Source organism: Python bivittatus, unplaced genomic scaffold, assembly GCF_059951505.1.
Source record: "Python bivittatus isolate LINGU-HERP-01145 unplaced genomic scaffold, Pbiv_v1 ctg000500_np1212, whole genome shotgun sequence".
Taxonomy (NCBI): Eukaryota; Metazoa; Chordata; class Lepidosauria; order Squamata; family Pythonidae; genus Python; species Python bivittatus.
In genome coordinates this window covers 490006-508307 of record NW_028277079.1, presented here as the reverse complement: position 1 = coordinate 508307, position 18302 = coordinate 490006, and the positions used below count along the sequence as shown (strand labels likewise).

The 18302-nt window shown below is 61.8% G+C and overlaps 1 protein-coding gene across 3 annotated transcripts in view; it reads right to left on the bottom strand.

The window, feature by feature from the left end:
• FCHO1 (FCH and mu domain containing endocytic adaptor 1) overlaps positions 1-18302 on the bottom strand; it is a 31810-nt gene that overhangs the window by 3748 nt on the left and 9760 nt on the right. For 2 of the 3 annotated variants that reach the window (XM_088147336.1, XM_088147337.1), the window contains 22 exons: positions 17681-17772; positions 13999-14073; positions 13040-13181; positions 12599-12751; positions 12310-12414; positions 11712-11810; positions 11127-11223; positions 10580-10624; positions 9581-9653; positions 9456-9480; positions 9196-9250; positions 8606-8790; positions 8336-8360; positions 7608-7679; positions 7443-7509; positions 6845-6936; positions 3278-3889; positions 2545-2657; positions 1885-1987; positions 1598-1709; positions 1056-1211; positions 738-870 (listed from right to left, as the gene is read on the bottom strand). In XM_088147336.1, the coding sequence (XP_088003462.1) occupies positions 738-870; positions 1056-1211; positions 1598-1709; positions 1885-1987; positions 2545-2657; positions 3278-3889; positions 6845-6936; positions 7443-7509; positions 7608-7679; positions 8336-8360; positions 8606-8790; positions 9196-9250; positions 9456-9480; positions 9581-9653; positions 10580-10624; positions 11127-11223; positions 11712-11810; positions 12310-12414; positions 12599-12751; positions 13040-13181; positions 13999-14073; positions 17681-17772 (2631 nt within the window). The remainder of the gene's footprint in view (positions 1-737; positions 871-1055; positions 1212-1597; positions 1710-1884; positions 1988-2544; positions 2658-3277; positions 3890-6844; positions 6937-7442; positions 7510-7607; positions 7680-8335; positions 8361-8605; positions 8791-9195; positions 9251-9455; positions 9481-9580; positions 9654-10579; positions 10625-11126; positions 11224-11711; positions 11811-12309; positions 12415-12598; positions 12752-13039; positions 13182-13998; positions 14074-17680; positions 17773-18302) is intronic. The other variant, XM_088147338.1, reaches the window with a different exon arrangement.

Genomic DNA, 18302 nt, shown 5'->3' with positions numbered 1-18302 from the left:
CAGGCGAATGGCTGGGGGTTCTTGGAACCGCAGCCCAAATGACGGGAAGCATCTGCGAGCGCCTTGGGGGGCCCGTGAGGAACAGAGTGATGCCCCACAGGGTACCTGGGGCCACGTGCGACCCCCGCCCTGATGCACCAGCTACAAACTCCCAAAGAATTACCACCAGTGCCACCTTCACAAGAGGACGTTATTCAGCACATGAGCAATCATCACACAGAGTCCATTTCGTTAGCGGAAGATTAACCGTGTTCTGTCTGGGCAGGTGGAAGCTCCTGGCTGACCTTGCCTGAGCTCTGAAGCTAAGCAAGGCCGGACTTGATCAGTCCTTGGATGGGAGACCACCAGGAGACCCCGGGCTGGAGGCAAGACTGGGAAGTTGAGAAACGTCCCAGGAGGAGGAAGTGGCAAAGCCCTTCCAAGCTATTTCCTGAAAAACGCCACTGCGCCCTGCTCAGTCCCGCTTCCACCCATCGTGTAACGTTCAGTCTGGCGCAGGGTCCGCCCTGGCCTCTGTGTGCTTTGGGGAGAGGGCCCAGCATGCTCCTCCGACTGGGGTTCAAGCATCTTCCCGGCTGCTCTGGCCTCCCTCGCAGGGCCAGCTCGGGAAGAACAGAGGGTGGAGAACTGCGCTGGCCCTTGCAGCTTTGGGCTCCAAAGGCTTTGAACGGCCTCTGCCGACCAGCTGCCGGGCCTGCAGTCTTGCCCGCTGGTCTCAGTGCCCCACGCATCCTCACCTGGTATCTGAGCAGGGTCACGTTGTAGTAAGGGGCGGCCCCTGCCTGCTCCGCTTGCTTCTGGAGATGCCCGGTGAGGGCGGCCATGTTGAGCCAGAAGTCTCTGCTGCTCGGGTCGCTCTGGGAGGCATCACTGTGGGGCACCCGGGAGATTGTGGGGGTCAGTCTGGCTGTTCCGGTTCTGACGGCAGCAGCCGGGCCCTCCCCCCATCTCCCCGAGCACCTGATCTCCGCTTCCAGAGCCCTGCTTCCGCTCCCCACACCCCATGCTGCCCTCCCCAGCCCCACTGGCTCCCAGTCCTTCCTCCCTGCAAGCACCTGAAAAGCAGGCTGGCATTGGGCAGAAACTGCTCGATGGGGGCCGTGTGGAGCAGGCGGAAACTCAGGACAGGAGGCGACGGGGCGCTGCTGAAGATGCGGATGATGCCCGCCGGGAAGGACATGGTGAGCTCCCCGGTGACCTTGACGAGGCAGCTGCGGGGACAGGAGTGGCCCCTTGGTTCCCATCCCCTGCTCTGCCACCAGGCGGATCTGGCCCTCCAGGCCTCAAGAGGACAGAGGCCATGCCCAGCACCAAGGCTTCCTTCTGCCCGAGGCTCCGCTTGGCGCAAGCCCCTTTGGCACTCAGCCTTCAGGAAGCCTTAGGCCAATTTGCCTAAGGGCTCACCGGTCCAGCAGGTGGCACTTGGCTGCCCCACAAGCCCAGGAAAGGGGGCATGCAGCCAGTAGCCCAGCACGTGGGGCAAACTCGGCCTCTTGGAGGCGCTCCAGTGGAAGGGCTCCAGAGTCACAGCTGGGGAGCCCAAAGGCCCCCACTAGTGGTGCGGGGCGAGCACCCCCCGCCCCTCTGCCCCCAGTACCTGTCCGGATTCTGGCCCTTGAAGTAAGCGTGGATGTATTCCGTGAAGGCTGTGGCCACAGGCAGGGCGCCCTGGGAGCCCAGGACCACGGGGGAGGGCCCACGGGAGACGCCTGGCACAGAAGGAAGGAGAGCAGGGTGCCTGAGCTCTTTCTGGCAGCCCCCCGATGCCCCTCGCCCCAGCCCAGGCTTCAGCAGCCAGGCCGGCCTCCCTCTCCTGCAACACGGGCAGCTTCCTGCCCAGGCAGCGGGTCCCGCCGCTGAGCCCCCCAGCCGGAGACGACCTACCGAGCCCCGGCTGCGTGGCCGTGAAGAAGGCGCGCTCCGTCAAGGCCGAAGTGCTCTGGGAAGGGGACAAAGCCGACAGCGGGGCAGGGCTGAAGGAGCGGGGCTGAGGACAAAAGGAGGGGTCACCCGGCAGGCACCAGCAGCCCCCCGCCCGTGCCTGTTCCTCTGCAGTGTCCATCCAGCCCCCCAGACCAAGCCAGCAGGGGGCCTCAGGGTCAGGGCTCAGCAGAGAGGTCGAAATGCCCAGCCCCCGGGCCTCTGCTCTAGGGGGCCTTCCAGCCAAGATGATGCCCCCGGGAGCAGGGAGGACAAGGGTGTCTGGGGGTCTCCAGAGACAGCGCAGGAGCAGCCAGGAACGGGCGGGCGGGGAAGAGCTCAGGCAGCCGCAGCCGAGGGAGAAGTTGCATTGCCCACAGAGCTCCCGTGGACGCCCCAAACGTGGCAGCAGATCCTTCTGCTGTTTTATGAAGAAAAAGGGGGCAAGTGCAGGGCACCGTTTCACATCGAAAAAAAGCAAAGCCACTCCGGGCCAGGCCCAGCGAGGCCCTGCGTCGCCAACTGGTGTGCCAAGGGTGCCCTCCGTGGGCCTGGGAGCTGCGTCTTGGCCCAGCAGGGCCACCCCGAAGCCCCCGTCCGCCCAGCAGAGGCCGCAGCACTCACCGTCTCGCCCCCGAGGCCAGTGGTGGAAGCGGCCGAGGGCCTTTTGGAGAAGCTTCGCCGAGCAGGAGCCACTGTGGGGGCCCAACCGTGGGGGGCCGAGGGAGGAAGGGTAGCTGCAGGCCAAAGGAAAGGGGGTGACTGAAAAGGCAAAGCAGGTTCCCCTCAGCCCGGGAGGGCGTCCATCCACTCCCCCTGAATGCCAACTGCCACCAAGCCACCTCCCATGGAAGGGGGTTCCGCCGGCCAATCCTCTCTGCCACTTGGGGGCTCTGTCCTTTTCCTTCCCCAAATGCTGGCATTGCCACCAGACCACGGAGGGGGTGAAAACCCGCTTCCTGCTGCTCCTCTTTGTACAAAGCCTAGATACAGGCGGGGGGGAGACAGCAGCAGCCTTGAGGGGACAGCCCTCCGAGGCAGTCGCCAACCCAGAGTGCACCAGCAACGGTTCCCTTGTGACTCCCCCCCAGGCAGAAGCCGCAGGGCACTGCCCAGAATCTCTGGCAACGCTTTCTTGGCAGCTGCACGCAGGGGGAGGCCAAACGTGGCTCCCCCCACCTCCCGCTTTTGCCTCCCTCTTGCTGGCAGTTGGACAGCCCCCTGGAAGACCGACCGTCCCCAAACTCCGTGCAGCTGCAGGGAGACGCATACCTGGGCCAAACAGCCGCCTCCTTTGCAACCTGTCCCCCACCCCCACCCCAGGATCCCCAGCCCATTTCATTCCCCCTCCACTCACCGTGCTCAGAGGAGCCGTCTGAGGCAGAGGGGCCCCTGCTGTCCAAGTCACGGCCCCGGGGGGCCCACGGGGACGGGCTGGTGGAGTCTCCGCTGCTGAGAGGGGCCGGTGAGGAGGAGGAGGAGGAAGCTGAGTTGGACGAGAGGCAGCTGTCGCGCTCCCCAGCCCGGGGGGGGCCATCCAAGGCCGCTGGGCTCCGGGGCCGGACCACCCAGAGCCGCCGCCCCCCCACCCCGCCCTCTGAGAAGAGGTCAGGGGAGCAGGCGGAGAAGCCTCGGGCCCCTGTGGGGGGCCACGAGGCCCCGGAGACCACCCAGTCTGGCTCTGCCCCGAAGCGGGCATCCTGGGGGGCGGAGGGCTGGGGCAGCCAGGGGCTGGGTCCGTCCTCAGGCAGAAGGGTGCTGCGGCTTCCCCGGAAGATGACAGCACTTTTGGGGGTCCTTTGGCCCGGGGGGCTCTGGGGCGTGGCTGGCCGGGAACTCCACAGGCGGGAATCTGGGGAAGGCCCAGTGGCCAGGTGGGGTGGGGAGTCCAGGCCAGAGTCTTCCACGTTCTCGGGGGAGGAGGAGGAGAAGGGGGAGGGGCTGGAGGCCAGCAGGTAGGCTCGGGAGGCTGTGGGGAGACAGAGAGAGAGCGAGCGCGCAGGAGTGTTAATACGGGATTGGGGCTGTTGTGTCCACCCAGCAACCGAAAGGGCGGCGACGGCTGGGCACAAAAGCCAACGGGGCTGCTGTCCCCGCTGGACAGCTCCCAGGGTTGTGGACGAGAGGGGGTTGGGACAGGGGGTCAACACAGAGCAGACTTGCTATCCACAGATGCTGGTGCCCCCGCCTTGGAGCAGCGAGTGCCGGATTCCCCGAAACAAGGCGGCCCTGAATTGGAGCTCCCTGAGAATCCACCAAAGGTTATAGGCACCCCTCAAACCCACCTCCGCCAATCTGCCCAACCTACAGCCTTCCAGCACCTCTAATGGGGTGGGAGGCAAAGATGATTTCCCTGCAAAGGCGTGTGTGCAACTGGCTCAAATGCACGTGCGCACCCTACCGTGGGGCTAGAGGCTGTGCCCCAAAGGACAAAGCAATCTATCCAGCGGCTGCCAGCGACGGTCCCCCCACCTCCACGCAGCCCACAGCTGCTCCCTCACCCCCTGCCAGTGCAGATGCACTCCCCCAGCAGGGCAATCTGGGTTCCAGGGGCACGAGCCAGAGAGGCTCTGCGGGATGCCCCGAGCTCCGTGATGCCCCCGTGCCCGAATCCAGGCGGGGGCTGCCGCTCTGCTGGCGCACTCGGGCCCAGCCTGCTCCGTGCGAGCTGGGGCTGGAGGCGGGCAAGGTCTGTGGGGAAGCGAAGCGGAGACTCAGAAAAGCAGGAAGAAACACTTCCCACCCCCATCCCCATGGCTGGGCCCAGCTCACCCCTTTCCCCAAAGAGCCTCAGAAACCTGAGAGCAGGTGGGCTCAGTAAACCCACGACTGGCTCACAGGCACCCTGCTCGATCTGCAGCCTGGCGTTCTCAGAGGCCACAGGCAGCCTCACCCGCCCAGGCCCTTCACTTAAGAGGGGACGGTGGCACAGAGTGTGGTGGGCGTGTAGGAGAAGAGGAGGACGGCAGGTGGGCATTTGCAACCATTCCCGGCCAGCAGGGGGGCTGTGGCCAGCGGCCAGGACCACAAGCCCGGTAAGCAGCCCACCTGGGTGAGATTCCTGCCTGCAGCCCAGCTGGAGCGCTCAGGAGCAGCCCGGCTCAAGGGCAGAGCTTGTAGCTGGGCACGCCCTGGCAGTGCCCAATCTCAGGAATGCCAGAACTTCTGAAGGGAGGCAGCGGCTGTTTACCAACTCTAGGACTTTTACCCACGGCAAGGGCCGAGCACTGAAGAAGGCTCGTGGACCCGGCTCCGTCACTCGGTAAAGCCGAGGAGGGCGGAGGGAGCCCAGGCAAGAGCCTGCTGTTGGGGAAGGGGCGTGCGGCAACGAAGCACCCTGTAGAGGTGGGGCGCGTCCAGACCTCGGCAGACAAAGAACCCTCCCGAGCCGGGCCAGAGCCCTCCTCCCCTCGGCTGGCAGAAAGATCCGGGCTCTGACTGCAGGCTGCGGGAGCAGCGCGTGAGCAGACCCCTGCTGCTCTCCCGCCCTGGGGGTCGGCCCATCGCTCGGCAGAGAACCTCCACGGACAGAAGCGGCCTCCTGAAAGGGTGGCGACGGGGCAGGGGCTTCCCCTCTCTTGCACCCTCTGCAGCCCCCCTGCCCTCCTCGCTTGCAAAGCCTTTCCGACGTACCCACAAGGCCGAGGCAAACCCTAATCTCCCCCGTGCAAACACAAAACGCGTGCAGGTGAAGCCTGCTTACGTAAAAGCGGGCCTTCCTGCTGCGAGAAAGGCCTTTTAAAAACGCCCCTTCCCCGAGCCTCAGCACGCCAAGAGAAGGCAGGCGGTCCTGTTACATCCCTCCCGCCCCGCCCCGCCCCGGGAAAGCCAAAAATCCTAGAAGGGGCCAATATGCGCTTCACTGATTACGGAACGGCTTCGTGTGGATCACGCTCAGAAAAATGGGAATCCCAGAACATCTCCTTGTCCTCACGAGAAACTTATCCACGGGCCGGGAAGCCCCAGTCCGGGCAGAACGTGGCGAAACAGGCGGGCGCCGGGCTGGCGAAGGAGGGCGACCAGGCTGCTTCCTCTCCCCGCCTCTACTCAGCCTCTGTGCGGAACATACACCAAGGGAAGCGGGATGGAAGAAGGCGAGCGTGGCCTTAGAGCGGAGGAAGGGACACGACACGGCCCTGAGAGCCCCCACGGAGCCCCGGGAAAAAGGGGACTGAACTTGAACGGAAAGAAGGCCAAGCTAACGCCAGCAGGTAGAACGAGCGGCCTCAGAACCGGCAGCGAAGATACCGAGGCGGTGATGGCGTCCGCCTTTTAGGCTCAGCCATCAACAGACTGGCACTCGGCAGAGCAGCCAGGGAGGCCTCAGAGGAGCGATTCGAGTGCCGAGATGGATCTCTCCCTACAAAGAGGGTCAGCGCAGGCCACGGCGTCCCGTGACCCTCTATGGAAGGGAGGGTGGACTTTGAAGAAGCAGGACGGGGAGAGCACTGACGCCTTTGAACTCTGGTGTCGGAGAAGACACGTTACGCAAAGACCCGGCTCTCTGGAGAAGGCTGTCTCTGTGGTCACTAAGAGTCAACCCTGATCAGCCCTCCCTCGTTCCGTCTGCTACACTCCTGGAATTTCTTTTCTTTATTTTCATGCATCTCATCTTGAGCAGCACCCAAACTGCTCTCTGCTGAAAATGTGACACAGCAGCCCCACCATGACCTATCCGTGTTTGGGGGGGTTGGACAGTTAGGGGCATCCCAGATGTGTTCAGCCAAACGTGCTCAGCATCCTTCTCTTGACTGCAGGTGGCATGTTTCCTCCATGACTTTCACCCCAAAGCCAGGGCGGGGGCTGGAATACTCCCATGCTTTGGGGAAGCTGCAGCTGCTTGACCCAGCCCCCCCACCCTGCAAAGATGGGGCCCACTGCCCACCCCTGAAAGCTCTTTTTGGAAAACCAGGGCTGTTTTCACCTGTGAATCCTTCACTTTCAAAGGCGGATTCCAGCGGGGGCCCAAACAGAGCGCTAGCAGGAAGGACCTCTGGCTGGCTTTTGCTGTCACAGCTGGAAAAGGAGGAGAAAACGGGAGTGGGGGGCAAAGAAAAGCCTCCGTTATCTCTGGGAAGCCTCAGCACACCCCGCCAGAGGTCTTTGTCTGGCTAGCAAAATTTAAGGCAGTTTTCATTTTTTTCTAGCCCTTCCTGGAAAAAAAGGAGACGTGTGTTGGAGCGATGGGTAAAATCTCCAAAAGGGCAAAGTGGGGGCCCCCTGCCTTTCTCTGCCCCTGAGACGTTGATCTGCTTACTTAGCAATGATCCCCCCTTGGCTCCCACCCCTGGGAGCCAGCAAGCGAAGTCAGAACCAAGGTTAAGTCCAGGGACTCTTCACGGGGCTGCTCTACATCTACAAACAGGCCTCTTGTTCAGATCTCCACTGCCCCCCAGTGACAAATCCATAATCCCCAAAGCAAACAAGGAAGCCGACGCAAAGCTGGCCAAATTAAAACCAGCGTCTTGCGCTCCACCCAAGGTGCCAGAGCGGAGTTGTCGGGTATCTGAGACCAGGAGTACCTGCTCATCTGGGGCACCGGGCGGTGGGTCGGAGCACCTCCCGATTTAACGCTTCCTGATTTAACGCCTGCAAAAGGATGGGGAGGAACGGACAGAGCCACCAAAGGTCAGAGGGAGGAGCTGCCCTCCAGGTCCTCCCCCCCCACCCACTCTTGCGGGCCTGACCTCTTTCTCCTGCGCCCGGGGCCGCGCCAGAGTCTGCTTCCGCCACAGGCAAAGGAAAAGTTTTCAAGTGCCCTGAGAGAAAGAGGAGCAGAAGCAAACTGGAGGGCCCCTCTGAGCCTGCGCTGCAGGATCGAGGCCAAACTGCACTGGAGGCCGATGCGCAGGGCGCCGGGTGCAGAGAGCACTGGGAGACAGATCAGCATCCCCCCGTCCACAGAACGAACCCCTCTTTGAAGTCAGGATGTGAATTTGCACTGGGGATGTCGGGAGGGGTCTGGAACCAAGCCAGGCGGCGCCCGCCAAAGCTGCAGAGAACGAAGGCGGTTCTCCAGGGACCAGAATCACGCCCCCCCCCGGCCTGTCTGCAGCGCGTGGCAGCTGGGGCTCACGCGCCTCAATTGGGGGATGCGTTTTCTCAGAAGCCGCAGGAGCCCGAGCCGCGTCCGTCGCACTTAGAGAAAGGCACACGCAGCGTCCCTGCGTGGCTGGCTTGTGGCTGGCCGAAGGGATGCAGCTGCTGCTGGCGCACCACGGCTCAGGCCTTCATCTGTCGTGTGAAACTGGCCAACCCAGTCACCAAATCCTACTTCAGCACACGATGACTCAGCACCAGCACTAAGGGGCCAGAGGGGCTGGCAGAACGCCATCAGGCCTTCCCCACTCCAGGGGCCCCATGGTCCCTGCACACCGGCAGGAGCCCAGAGAGGGAAGGGAAGGTGGAGACTTACTGGACGAATGCCTTTTCATCGTGCCCTGCAGAAGAAAAGGGGAAGAGGGTCAACAGCACAGAGCCACCGCGTGCCCCTCGCCCACACTCATGCCCCTGCGAGGGGTGCTGCCTTGGCAAACAGGGCCAGGGTTTATTTGGGGCCATCCTCCAGAAGCAGGAAGGGGGAAAGGCAAAAAGGAGGGCCCCACCCTCTGGCCACCCTCCAGGGGCCCCACCCTCTTATCCCTGGCAGAAGGCCCTGCCTCCGCCACACCCCTGCCCTGCTCACCCCCACGCAGGGTGGCAGGATGAGGCTGCCCACAGAGGCCTTCAGCTGCTCTGTGGCGGCCGAGGTGGCAGCGCTGCCAGCCCGCTCTGGAGGCTGGACGGGCTTGATCCGGATGTAGAACTTGGGGGGTTCCTCGTCATCATAGTCGGAGTCGCTGGATGAGCAGAAGCGGTTGCCGTGTTCGCGTGGGGCACGAGTCAAGGGCCCGGAGAGGCTGCAGGGAGAGGTCTGGGCCCCGGGGCCCTCTTGCCAAGCCCCAGCAGCAACCCTTACGGGTGGGGAGGCTCTTTCCCCACGGGGCTCTGAGGTTCAGGTTAGTGGCCCCCTCTGAGACAGGCAGGAAATCCGGGTTGCTCCTCTGCCCCCTTGGGCTGTAACCCCCCACCTTCCGAGGGTCTCCCCTCCATCAGTGCTGAGGCTGAGCCCAGCTGCCATCCCATAATGAGCCCTCACTCAGCATCCAGGCCTTCAACTCTCTGCTCCAGGACTGTGGGGAGCTTTTGCCGCCCAGCCCTCTTCCCTCCCCAGGGCTACAGATCCCACCCCTGTCCCCTCCGGCTTGGGGTCCCAAACCCCTTCTCAAAGGATATCGTTCTGACTCATTTCGGGCCGGACGGTAAACCCCTCCTCGTCCACTTCGGGGGGCTGCGGAGAGACAATGGTGGCTGGGGGGGCTGCAGCACAGCCCCGCCCCCCAAATATCCGAGGGAGGGGTCGAATGCAGAACCCAAGCAGCACGAGACAAGGGGGGAGGAAGCCCTCTGGAACGGGGGGCCTGGGCAGCATTGGGACCCCAGCCCACCGAAACCCCACCAGCTCAGTTACGCCGCCTTGGAGGAAGCGTCCTCACCCCCGAATCCGCTTCTGGAGACTCTCTAGGGAAAAGAGAGGGGAGAAAGCGTGAGTGGGGCCTGAGCTGGGCTGGCCGGCCACGACCCCTGAGCCGGGGGGGGGGGGGAAGGCAGCCATACTCACCCTGAGTCCCGCCCACGCTCTTTGCGCCCCAGCCCGGGGATGCGGAAGGCTTTGCTGCGGCTCCGCTTGGGCCCTGTGGGGGCAGGGCTGGGCTTGCTTATGCGGCCAAACAGAGAAGCCCCCCCACGGGAAGAAAGGAAGGCGCCTCTTTCCTAGGTGCGCCCAACAGTTGGGGGGAGAGGGACGGGGCTGCAAGATGCAACGCGCTGCCTGCTTAATTTGGACAAACCGGGGGGGGCATTCCTCAAAGGGACAGGGAGAGGACGGGCGAGGGGCCCTGACCCTGTTGGGGGCCCTGAAGAGCGTGGCTGGTGACGTCAAGTCTGTGAATCCGGGCCAACCTTCGGAAAAGTATCTGGGTCGTATCGCTCTGGCTGGGGAGGGGAGCGAACAGGGGAGGGGGCACCCAGCAGCCCAAGGATCGCGTTGCCAAAATTCAGCGGAAAATGGGCAAATGTTGGGGGCGGTGGAGAAGATGCCTGCCTCTCCCATGCCCACCCCCGGAAGGGAAGGGAAGGGAAGGGGGATGGAAGGCTTTGGCCCTTCCCACGGGTGGGGGGAGATGAAAGGGGTGCTGGAAGACTGCATGTGGTCCGCAGACCCCCATAAGTCCCACTTCCCTTTGCCTCAGAACCATCTCCCCAAACAAGGAGCAGACTGCCCCCCCGCATCCAAAGTAGCGGCATCATGGACTGTTGGGGGCCCCAATTAACCAAGAAATGTGGGTTCAATCTCCCCTGAGCTCCTTGGACCAGTCAGCCTAGCCCTCCTCACAGGGCTGGTGGGGAATAAACCCAGAGGAGGAGGCCTCTGTGCCTGGGACCGGGGAAGGGGGGGCGTCTGAGTGGCCCATCTCCGAATGGGATCGCCTGCGCCGTAGAGTGCCCCCCCGCCCACGCGGTCAACCCAAGCGCCAGCCGGTTCCCCCACTAACTCCCCCCTTCCCAGGAAAATGCAGAAGCCCCCAACCCACCCCCTGCCTGAGTCAGACGTACTTGCCTTCCTGTGAGGACATCGTGCTCAGCTCCTCCAGATCCAGGGGCCCTGGGGGGCAGGCAGAAACAAGCCTGGGGTGAGGCTTGGGCCCCAACCCTGCAAGGCACCCCTCTGCCAGGGGCCTGGGGCAGGGAGCATCCCGCGCTGGTCCGTGGGCTCTGCTCAGCTCAGGCCAGGGCAGCCCCGAGTCAAAATCCCAAGGAATCTGGTCCACCAAGGAAACAGCTCCAGCTCCTTCTTTGTCGCAGATGCTTTAATCTGCATCCCCTCAGCGAGGGGCAGGGTGGGCCTGGGGGGCACGGGGGCCCTCCCACCTCGAGGCTCACAGTCTCCCAGACTTGGAGGACAACCTGGGCCCCAAGCCCAAAGGGCTTTAGTGGAGCCGCCCACCTGCCCGGCTGTCCCTCCACCCCCATCCTCTCTCTCCCTCTCTCTCTCGCAGACCAGCCTCGCCCCCCTGGGACTTCGGGATCCCATTCCCAACCAGCGGGCGCTCAGGCAGTTAGTTTCACAGGTGCCCCGAAGGGCTGGGATGCCAAGGGCTTCTCACCTGGCGGGTCGCGGCCAGTCCCCTTGCTCTCTGCAAAGTTGCGCAGCAGCGTCTCCACCCCGATGTTCTCCATGTTCTGCTTGAATTCCTCCTGCACCTGAACGGGGAGGGAGGCCCGTCCTAAGGCCGCTGGAGGGGCGCAGCCAGGTGCCCCTGCCCCACCAGTGCTGGCTCCTGGGTTGAAAGAGCACTTGGGGGAAAACAGTGGCCCCACCACAGCTTTCACTGCCCCTGCCGTCCTCTCCTTCCGGGAAGCATTGCAGGACACCCCTGAGGAGGGGGTCCCTCTGCCTGGCTCCTGACACCGCTTGGGGGGGACGGGCAAGAAACAGGAGGGGGACCAGCAGGGCTGGGCCAGGGACCCCTCTGCAGGCTGTGGCCTGCAACCCCCACCAGCTGGGGGCGGCTGCAGAGCGCTTGGAGGGCACTGGGTTGCCTCTCCCGGAGCCCCATAGAGCAGCAGGGCTGCCTCGCAGGTCTGCCTCGCAGGTCTGCCCAGAAGCACCCTTCCCCAGAGACCACGGAGCCCCTCGGGGAGCCCAGCCAGGCCTCGGGCTGCCCAGTGGGCTCGCCTCCGCCCCTCACCTGCCCGATCTGGACGTGGGTGTCCTCCACCGAGTGGACGTAGGAGCTGACCAGGGCCTTCATGTGCTGCAGGTGGGACTCCTCGACCTCCTGGAACCGCTGGGAGAGGCCGGGAGAAAAGTGGTGGGTCCGGCGGGAGGGTAGACTCGTCCCGGACTGCTTCAGCACGGACCCCAGGGATGCCGGAAGGAGGGTGGTGCAAACCAGGGCCCCTCGCCCACCACCCCATGCCAGCCTGCTCTGGGGCAGGGACCCACCAGGCTCCTTGGAGCCCCTTGTTCCCCATGCCACAAACTGGCCTTTACACGGAGGGACCGCCTAGAGCTTCACCCAGGCCCCTTGTCCCCGACTGGGTGGGCCCAGCCTCCCCAGTTCACCCCCAACCTACGAGAAGGCACCCAGATCCTGGGGTGGGGCACCTTTTCCTGAACAGACTCGTGAAAGCACCAAGAGCATGCCAGGGGCCCTGGTGTGCCCCCAAGGGAGGTGGCGCGGGTCAGCCGCCTCCGCCAACAGCCCTCCAGACAGCTCCCCCAGGGCTTGGTGTGAATCCGACCACCTGGCATGTTCTGCGCCACCCCTGCCCCGCATCCCATACCACCGCGGAGTCCAGCATCTTCTGCTCAAAGTCGGCACGGGCGGCGTTGTACTTCTCCACGGTGCGCCGCAGAGCATCCACTGCCTTTCGGGACTTCAGTTCCGCCTTGGTGAAGGACACACGGTGGAGGGGTCAGGGCAAGGCCCCACCTTGTGAGTCCACCCCCCAATACGCCCATCCATCCCCCCAGCCAGGGAGCCAAGAGAAGCCAAACCAAGGCCATCGTGGCAATCAACCTGGCAACAGGGGCCCGGGGGAAGCGGCGCTGCAGGGCGCCCCCCCCACTTACCTTGTCCATCTCCTTCTGGCTGGCCCCCTCCCTGCGGAGGCGCTCCAGCTCCTGGCATCGGCTGTGGAAAGCCTCCTTGGCCTTCGGCAGGTGCTGGGCAGCCCCCTGGAGCTGCTGAACGGCCTCCAAGGTCCCGGCCACTTCGTCCTTCGACTAGCAGAGGTGGGGGGGGGGAAGAAGAGCAGAGCATGTGGCCCTTCTTCATGGCAGGCTCGGGAGAGGGGCCCGGACCAGCCCAGCCCCGGCTGGGGACCCCCAGAGAAGATCAGGTTTCCAGAGCCAGAAGCCGGTTCTGTGGCTGGCAAGAGGGCCTGGTGGGAGGGGGCCAGCGGCACGTTTCCTGGGTCAGCCTTAGGGACGGAGAGGCTCGCAGGGGGATAACCCCCCATGGTCCCTGGTCCAGGAGGGACTCAGCCCAGGCGGTCATCTGCCCAGAGGCACCTTTCTGTGAGCTCGCAGCTGCTCCTCCCCGTAGCGGCTGATCTCCTTGATGAGGTCCTGCAGCTTCTTCACCAGCTCAGCGTGGCACAGCGCCAGCTTGTCAGAGGAGATTCGGAAGACCTCCCAGAGGGGGGCAAAGGTCCTGGGGGCACACGGACAGCAGTGAGCCCCTGGCCCAACATCCTCTAGAGGCTCTTCAGCCCCCCCCGGAGCCCACGTGCTCAAACGTCAGGGCCCTAACCCTGAAGGTTCTGCAGGAGGGCAGAGGGGCCAGCGGGGGGGTGTAGAACTGGCAATCATAGCCAAAGAGCCCAGTGCCAGAGGCCATCTAATTACAGACAAGGACACGCAACTGCACGCATGCACGAGGATGGGGCGGCCCGTGCTGCTTTCAAGGAGCAGGTGTGATCGATGCGGAGGAAGGAGCTCGGCTCACGGGACCTGCCGTGATGGCACGATGACCAGCAATACCCACCCGGCCCGTTTCTGGGGTAGGGAGGGCACGAAGGACCCACAGCCAGACGCGGCTCCTGTTCATTCGGCGCCGCCTTGGGAAGCCGTCCTCCTCCTCCCAGTGACCGTTTTGGGCACACCGGAGAGCACGGGTGCTGCAGTGGGGAAGGCGCTGCAGCAGGGAGACCTGGGTTCCAGCCCCGCCCAGCCCCAGAAGCTCATCCCTCCTTCTCAACCCATCCTGCCTCACTGGGCTGTGGGGGGGGGACAGGTGGAGGAAGCACCATGTGTTCCCCCGGAGCACCCTTGCAAAATGAATTCCGCTCCAAGGAGGAGGAAGTCACCCTGAAAAGCAGCTGGACGCAAGAGTGTCCTTGGCCATGAAAGGGGCAGGGGTACAGGGCAGCCCTCCATGCCTGCTCTGCCCACTGGGCCCCCAACCACGCAGAGGGAGCAGGACCCATTTTGTCTCCACGCAATGTTCCCACAAGGCCACCGCTTCTCACCCCAGCTGGGTGCTGTTGCCGGCCATCTTGGACATTTTGACCATGGACTTGGCGTAGGCCTCCTCGACAGCCGCCCTTGCAAGAACAGAGAGAGAAAGTGGTCTGCACAGTGCAGTCACCCCGTCACAGGAGCAGGCTATCTGAGACTTCCAGGGAAGCAATGGCGGATTGAAGACGGCTCTGCGGAGAGCGGAGCCGACAGTCGCGGCGGAAAGAGGAGCTGGTGAACGGATCAGCTCCTTGGAATTCCTCTCTGGAGCAAGAAGGGGCCAGGATCACCCACAAGCGCTCCACGCAGTGGCTCCCCGCGAGGAGACCATAAGACGGCGCTCTCTGGCGGGTGCTACAGCTCTGGGAGCCTGGGAAAGAGATGCCACAGCGCATTTACAAATGAAACCAGTTAATTAAAGGGGCTATACAAATAATAAGAGGAGTGACTTGGATAGCTTTCTAGGCTGGATTTACAAAAGAGGCGTGTTAAACTGGTGAAAGAGTTTCTGAGAGGAAACGAAGAGAAAACGGTAAGTAATCAACTTGTGGGACTTTATTCGTAGGGATTAAAGATCAAGCTTTTTAAAAGTAAACAGAAGGAATAAAAAGTGAGTTTATCTGATCAAGGTTAAAATATGTATGTGGTTTCTCTTAATGGGCTTTTTTTTACTAGGACCGAGTGACGAGGCTTTTAATATTTGTTTGTAGTAACAGATAAGATATGGGAAGAGATGTATTTTTAGACAAGGTGATAAGTTACTGTGTTAAAGGAATATAAAACTAATTTATTTAAGGTTAATATATAATGTTCTAATTTCTGATAGCTCTTAATGGACTTTTGCCGATTAGGACCGAATGATGTAGTTTTATAGCTCGTCTATTGATAAGAGATGAGATATGAGAAGAGATCTTTCACTGAAATATCAGAGACAGCAATAAGTTACTGAAGTTGTTTGTACTTGTCTGGAGGGGGGGAGTCATTTCTTCATATATCTTTTTTCTTTCCTTTTTGTTCTTTTTCTCTGTGCTTTTTCTTTTCTATATTCTCCTTAGTTTGTACTACTCTTTTACCTTTGCGTTCGTAAACGTTAACCAAAATTATGACCGAAAAAAAGAAAAAAAAAGGGAGCAGGCTATCTGAAGGACTGGCCAGTCTTCCAGCCACCCCAGAGCTCCTGCTCCACTGCTCTCGCTGCGAATGGGGATGGGGGCTTCCTTGGAAAAGGGACATCCGTTGCAGACCAGCCTCTCAGGGATCCCCTGCCTGACGCCCCCCACTTTTAGATTTGCTTCTGATGCAAACTGTTTCCTTGCAAGGTAGGCCGGCCGGCCGAGGGAGGGCAGTCGGCCACAAGTCATCTGGAGACCGAGGGCTTGAACCCGCGTCTGTCTGCCCTGCCCAGCTGCCCAACCCCACGGGCGCCGCTAGGCTCCCCCATCTCTGCAGGTCTCTGCTTAAGCGACATTGCAACTCCTTGCTCGAGGTTGGTGGCTGGCTTGGACCGCGCATTGCCAGGCCTGCGCGATCCGTTGCAGGGGCTGAAAAGGTGTGTCAAGATATCAGTCGGGGCAGTTGGGACAATGCTTCTGGCGCCAATGAGGGAAAGTTGCATCAGAACGTTTTCAGTAACCCGCCTGGGAAGGAAGAAGGGAACGAAACATTCCTGCTCCAAACAGCACTTGCAGGAAGGCATAAAATCCTGCTTCGCATGCAGCGTGCAAACATCTCTGCACATGCACATGCTCCACTCAGCTTCCACATACCAAGGGAAAGTTTCGCAATTCTGATTTCAACAGAGAAACCTTCCAGGGCAGCCTTCCCCAAGTTGGTGCCCGCCAGGGGGGTGGAAGGGGCCCAGGCCATGGGCCAGGAGCTCCCAGGAGGCGGTGGAACTGAACAAAGACTGGCCCTTCCCAGCGCTGAGCCACGGGTCTGAGCATTTGCGCTATGGCTCTGGAGAGGTGCCACGCCACGCCACGCCACGCCACGCCACGCCACGCCACGCCGGATGGGGTCAGCAAAGAGCTACAGCTCCCTCTGCTGGGCAAGAGAAGGAACCTAGCACATAGCCAAGCTCTGGCCCTTAGGAGCGGGACAAAGCAAATCAGCTGGGCAGAGTTGGGGGGGCTTCCCAGGCCACGCCAGGTTTGTAGCATATCCCTCTGAGGGCCTCGTGCCCTCAGCCCCACAGACCCCCAGATCCACAAGCCTCTGGGGGGGACCTGGGGCGGCAGTTCCCGCGCCACCTGATCTTGGGCATGGCAGTGGGTCTCACGTGCTGGATCGTGCTCAGAAGGCTGCTCTGCTCTGGGGAAGCCCTGAGGAAGGCAACTGGGCTGCACCCAAAGTCCCCCGAGAGACCCCCGTGCCCGGTGGCTTCCTCCAGGAGCTGGAAGCGAGCTCTGCGGCCTTCCCTGTGTTTCCAGCTGGGAAAAGCTTTTTCCCCTTTCCCACCTCCTGTCGCAGACTCTTGCAAAGGGAAATGTAAAGGGGGAGGGGGACACAAGTTGTGGGCTGCACAGGAACCGTGGCTCCTTTCTGCAACTGGATCCTGCTGGCTTTTTTCCAGAAATAAGCCAAAAAGAGGTAATCAACCCCACCGGGTTGAAAACACCAACTTCCCTTAAAAAAAAGAACTCCCCAAAAGAGGAAAACCTGTGCTAAAACACTGTCCTCCCCACAACCTGCTGTTGCCACCCCATCCTGCTGAGCCCTGCAGCCCCAGGAGGCTGAAAAACACGCGAAGCCGCCCCCTCGTGGCTTGGGGGGGGCTGCAATCTCGCCCCTGGGATCAAGTGCCCCACCAGTTCCCTTCTTCTTCTGGATTTGTCTACTGTGACCCAGTTTGTGATTTCTTTTAGCCATTCTCCTCTAGCTACTCCTTTATTTTGGTTCTGTGAGCTCCCAGAACCAGGCTGCTGCAGGTGGAACAGAGCAGCGGTTGGCAGGCGGTGGCTTCGTTTGGCTTCAAAGGTTCAGCATTTTGACTTAAACCCCCGCCCCCTAAGCCCCCTTAAGGCTGAATTGGAGATTTAACCCCCTCCCTGCAAGGAATACATTTATTTATTTATTTTATTTTATTTTATTTTATTTTATTTTATTTTATTTTATTTTATTTTATTTATTTATTTATTTATTTTTCAAATTTAGGTGCCGCCCATCTCACAAAAAGTTAAAAACACATCCTGAAAGTTTGTCCTCTGCTGCCCCCCAAGGATGCCAGTGGGGGGCAGCAGAGAAGGGAGGCTGAGCAAGGTTCTCTTGAGTAATACGCTCACCCTCGAAAACAGATCGCACAGAAACCCCCCCCCCGCGATCGATCGTGCGGACCTGGGAAGTGCACCTTCTGGGTGGGAGCCACGCAAGCGCCGTGCGCAGCCTCGGCTGCAGAGCACAAGATCTTGCCCGGAAGTTCCCTGGGGACTAGCACCTAGTCCTTGCGGCCTTCACGCCCCCCCCAATCAATTGCAGGGTTCAGGGAAAAGAAACAGCCCAGACTTCTCCCAGCTAGCACCCTCCAGGTCGGATGGACAACAACTCCTGGACTGGCAGCCAGGGCTCTGGGGGACGTAATCCAACGTGCCCAGAGGGCTGCCAGGTGGAAGTGGCGGAGCAAAGCTCCCTGTCCGCAGTGGGGCCGCAGGGGGCAGCCAAAGGGGCAGGGGGGAAGGGGCGCGCATCTGCCGGTACCTCTCCCGCACGAAGTCCGCCAGCTCCTTGGCCGAGATCTGCCCGTGCTTCATGTTGTGATAAAGGACATCGAAGCCCTGGTTCTTCTCTCCCTGTGGGGGGACCGAGACAAGAGTGTGACGGAGCACGCCTGATCGGGAGGGGGAGGGGTCTTCTCAGCCCCTCCCAGTGCCGCCACCCCCAGGCTCCTCCCCACGTTGAGCTCCCCACCCGCTTGCAGACGACTCCTCAGGCCCGGGGTGCAGGAGGCCAAGCCCGATGGCAGGGAACGCCCCAGTGGGTAAAGGCCAGGCTGCTTCTTGACCCAGCTTTGCTGGACTACAGGCCCCCCTTCCCCAGCTGTTAGCCAAGAGGGGAGGCACAGTTCTGGGGTGGGGGCTCTCCCTCCCCACCAAGGTTTTCCAGAGGGAGCCTGAGAGCTGCACTCCAAGTGGGCTCTGCTGCTCTTCGGGGGCTGAAAGGACCCCCCGGGACCATCGCAATATGCACCCTGATGCCCCACTGCATCAGGGATGCCCGGACGGAAAGAGAGGCTGAACGGGGAGGCAGGAGGGGCCGAGTGAGCTGACATCTTGTGGGCATTCAGGTCCCTTGCCCAAGTGAGCTGGGCAGGGAGCTGCTC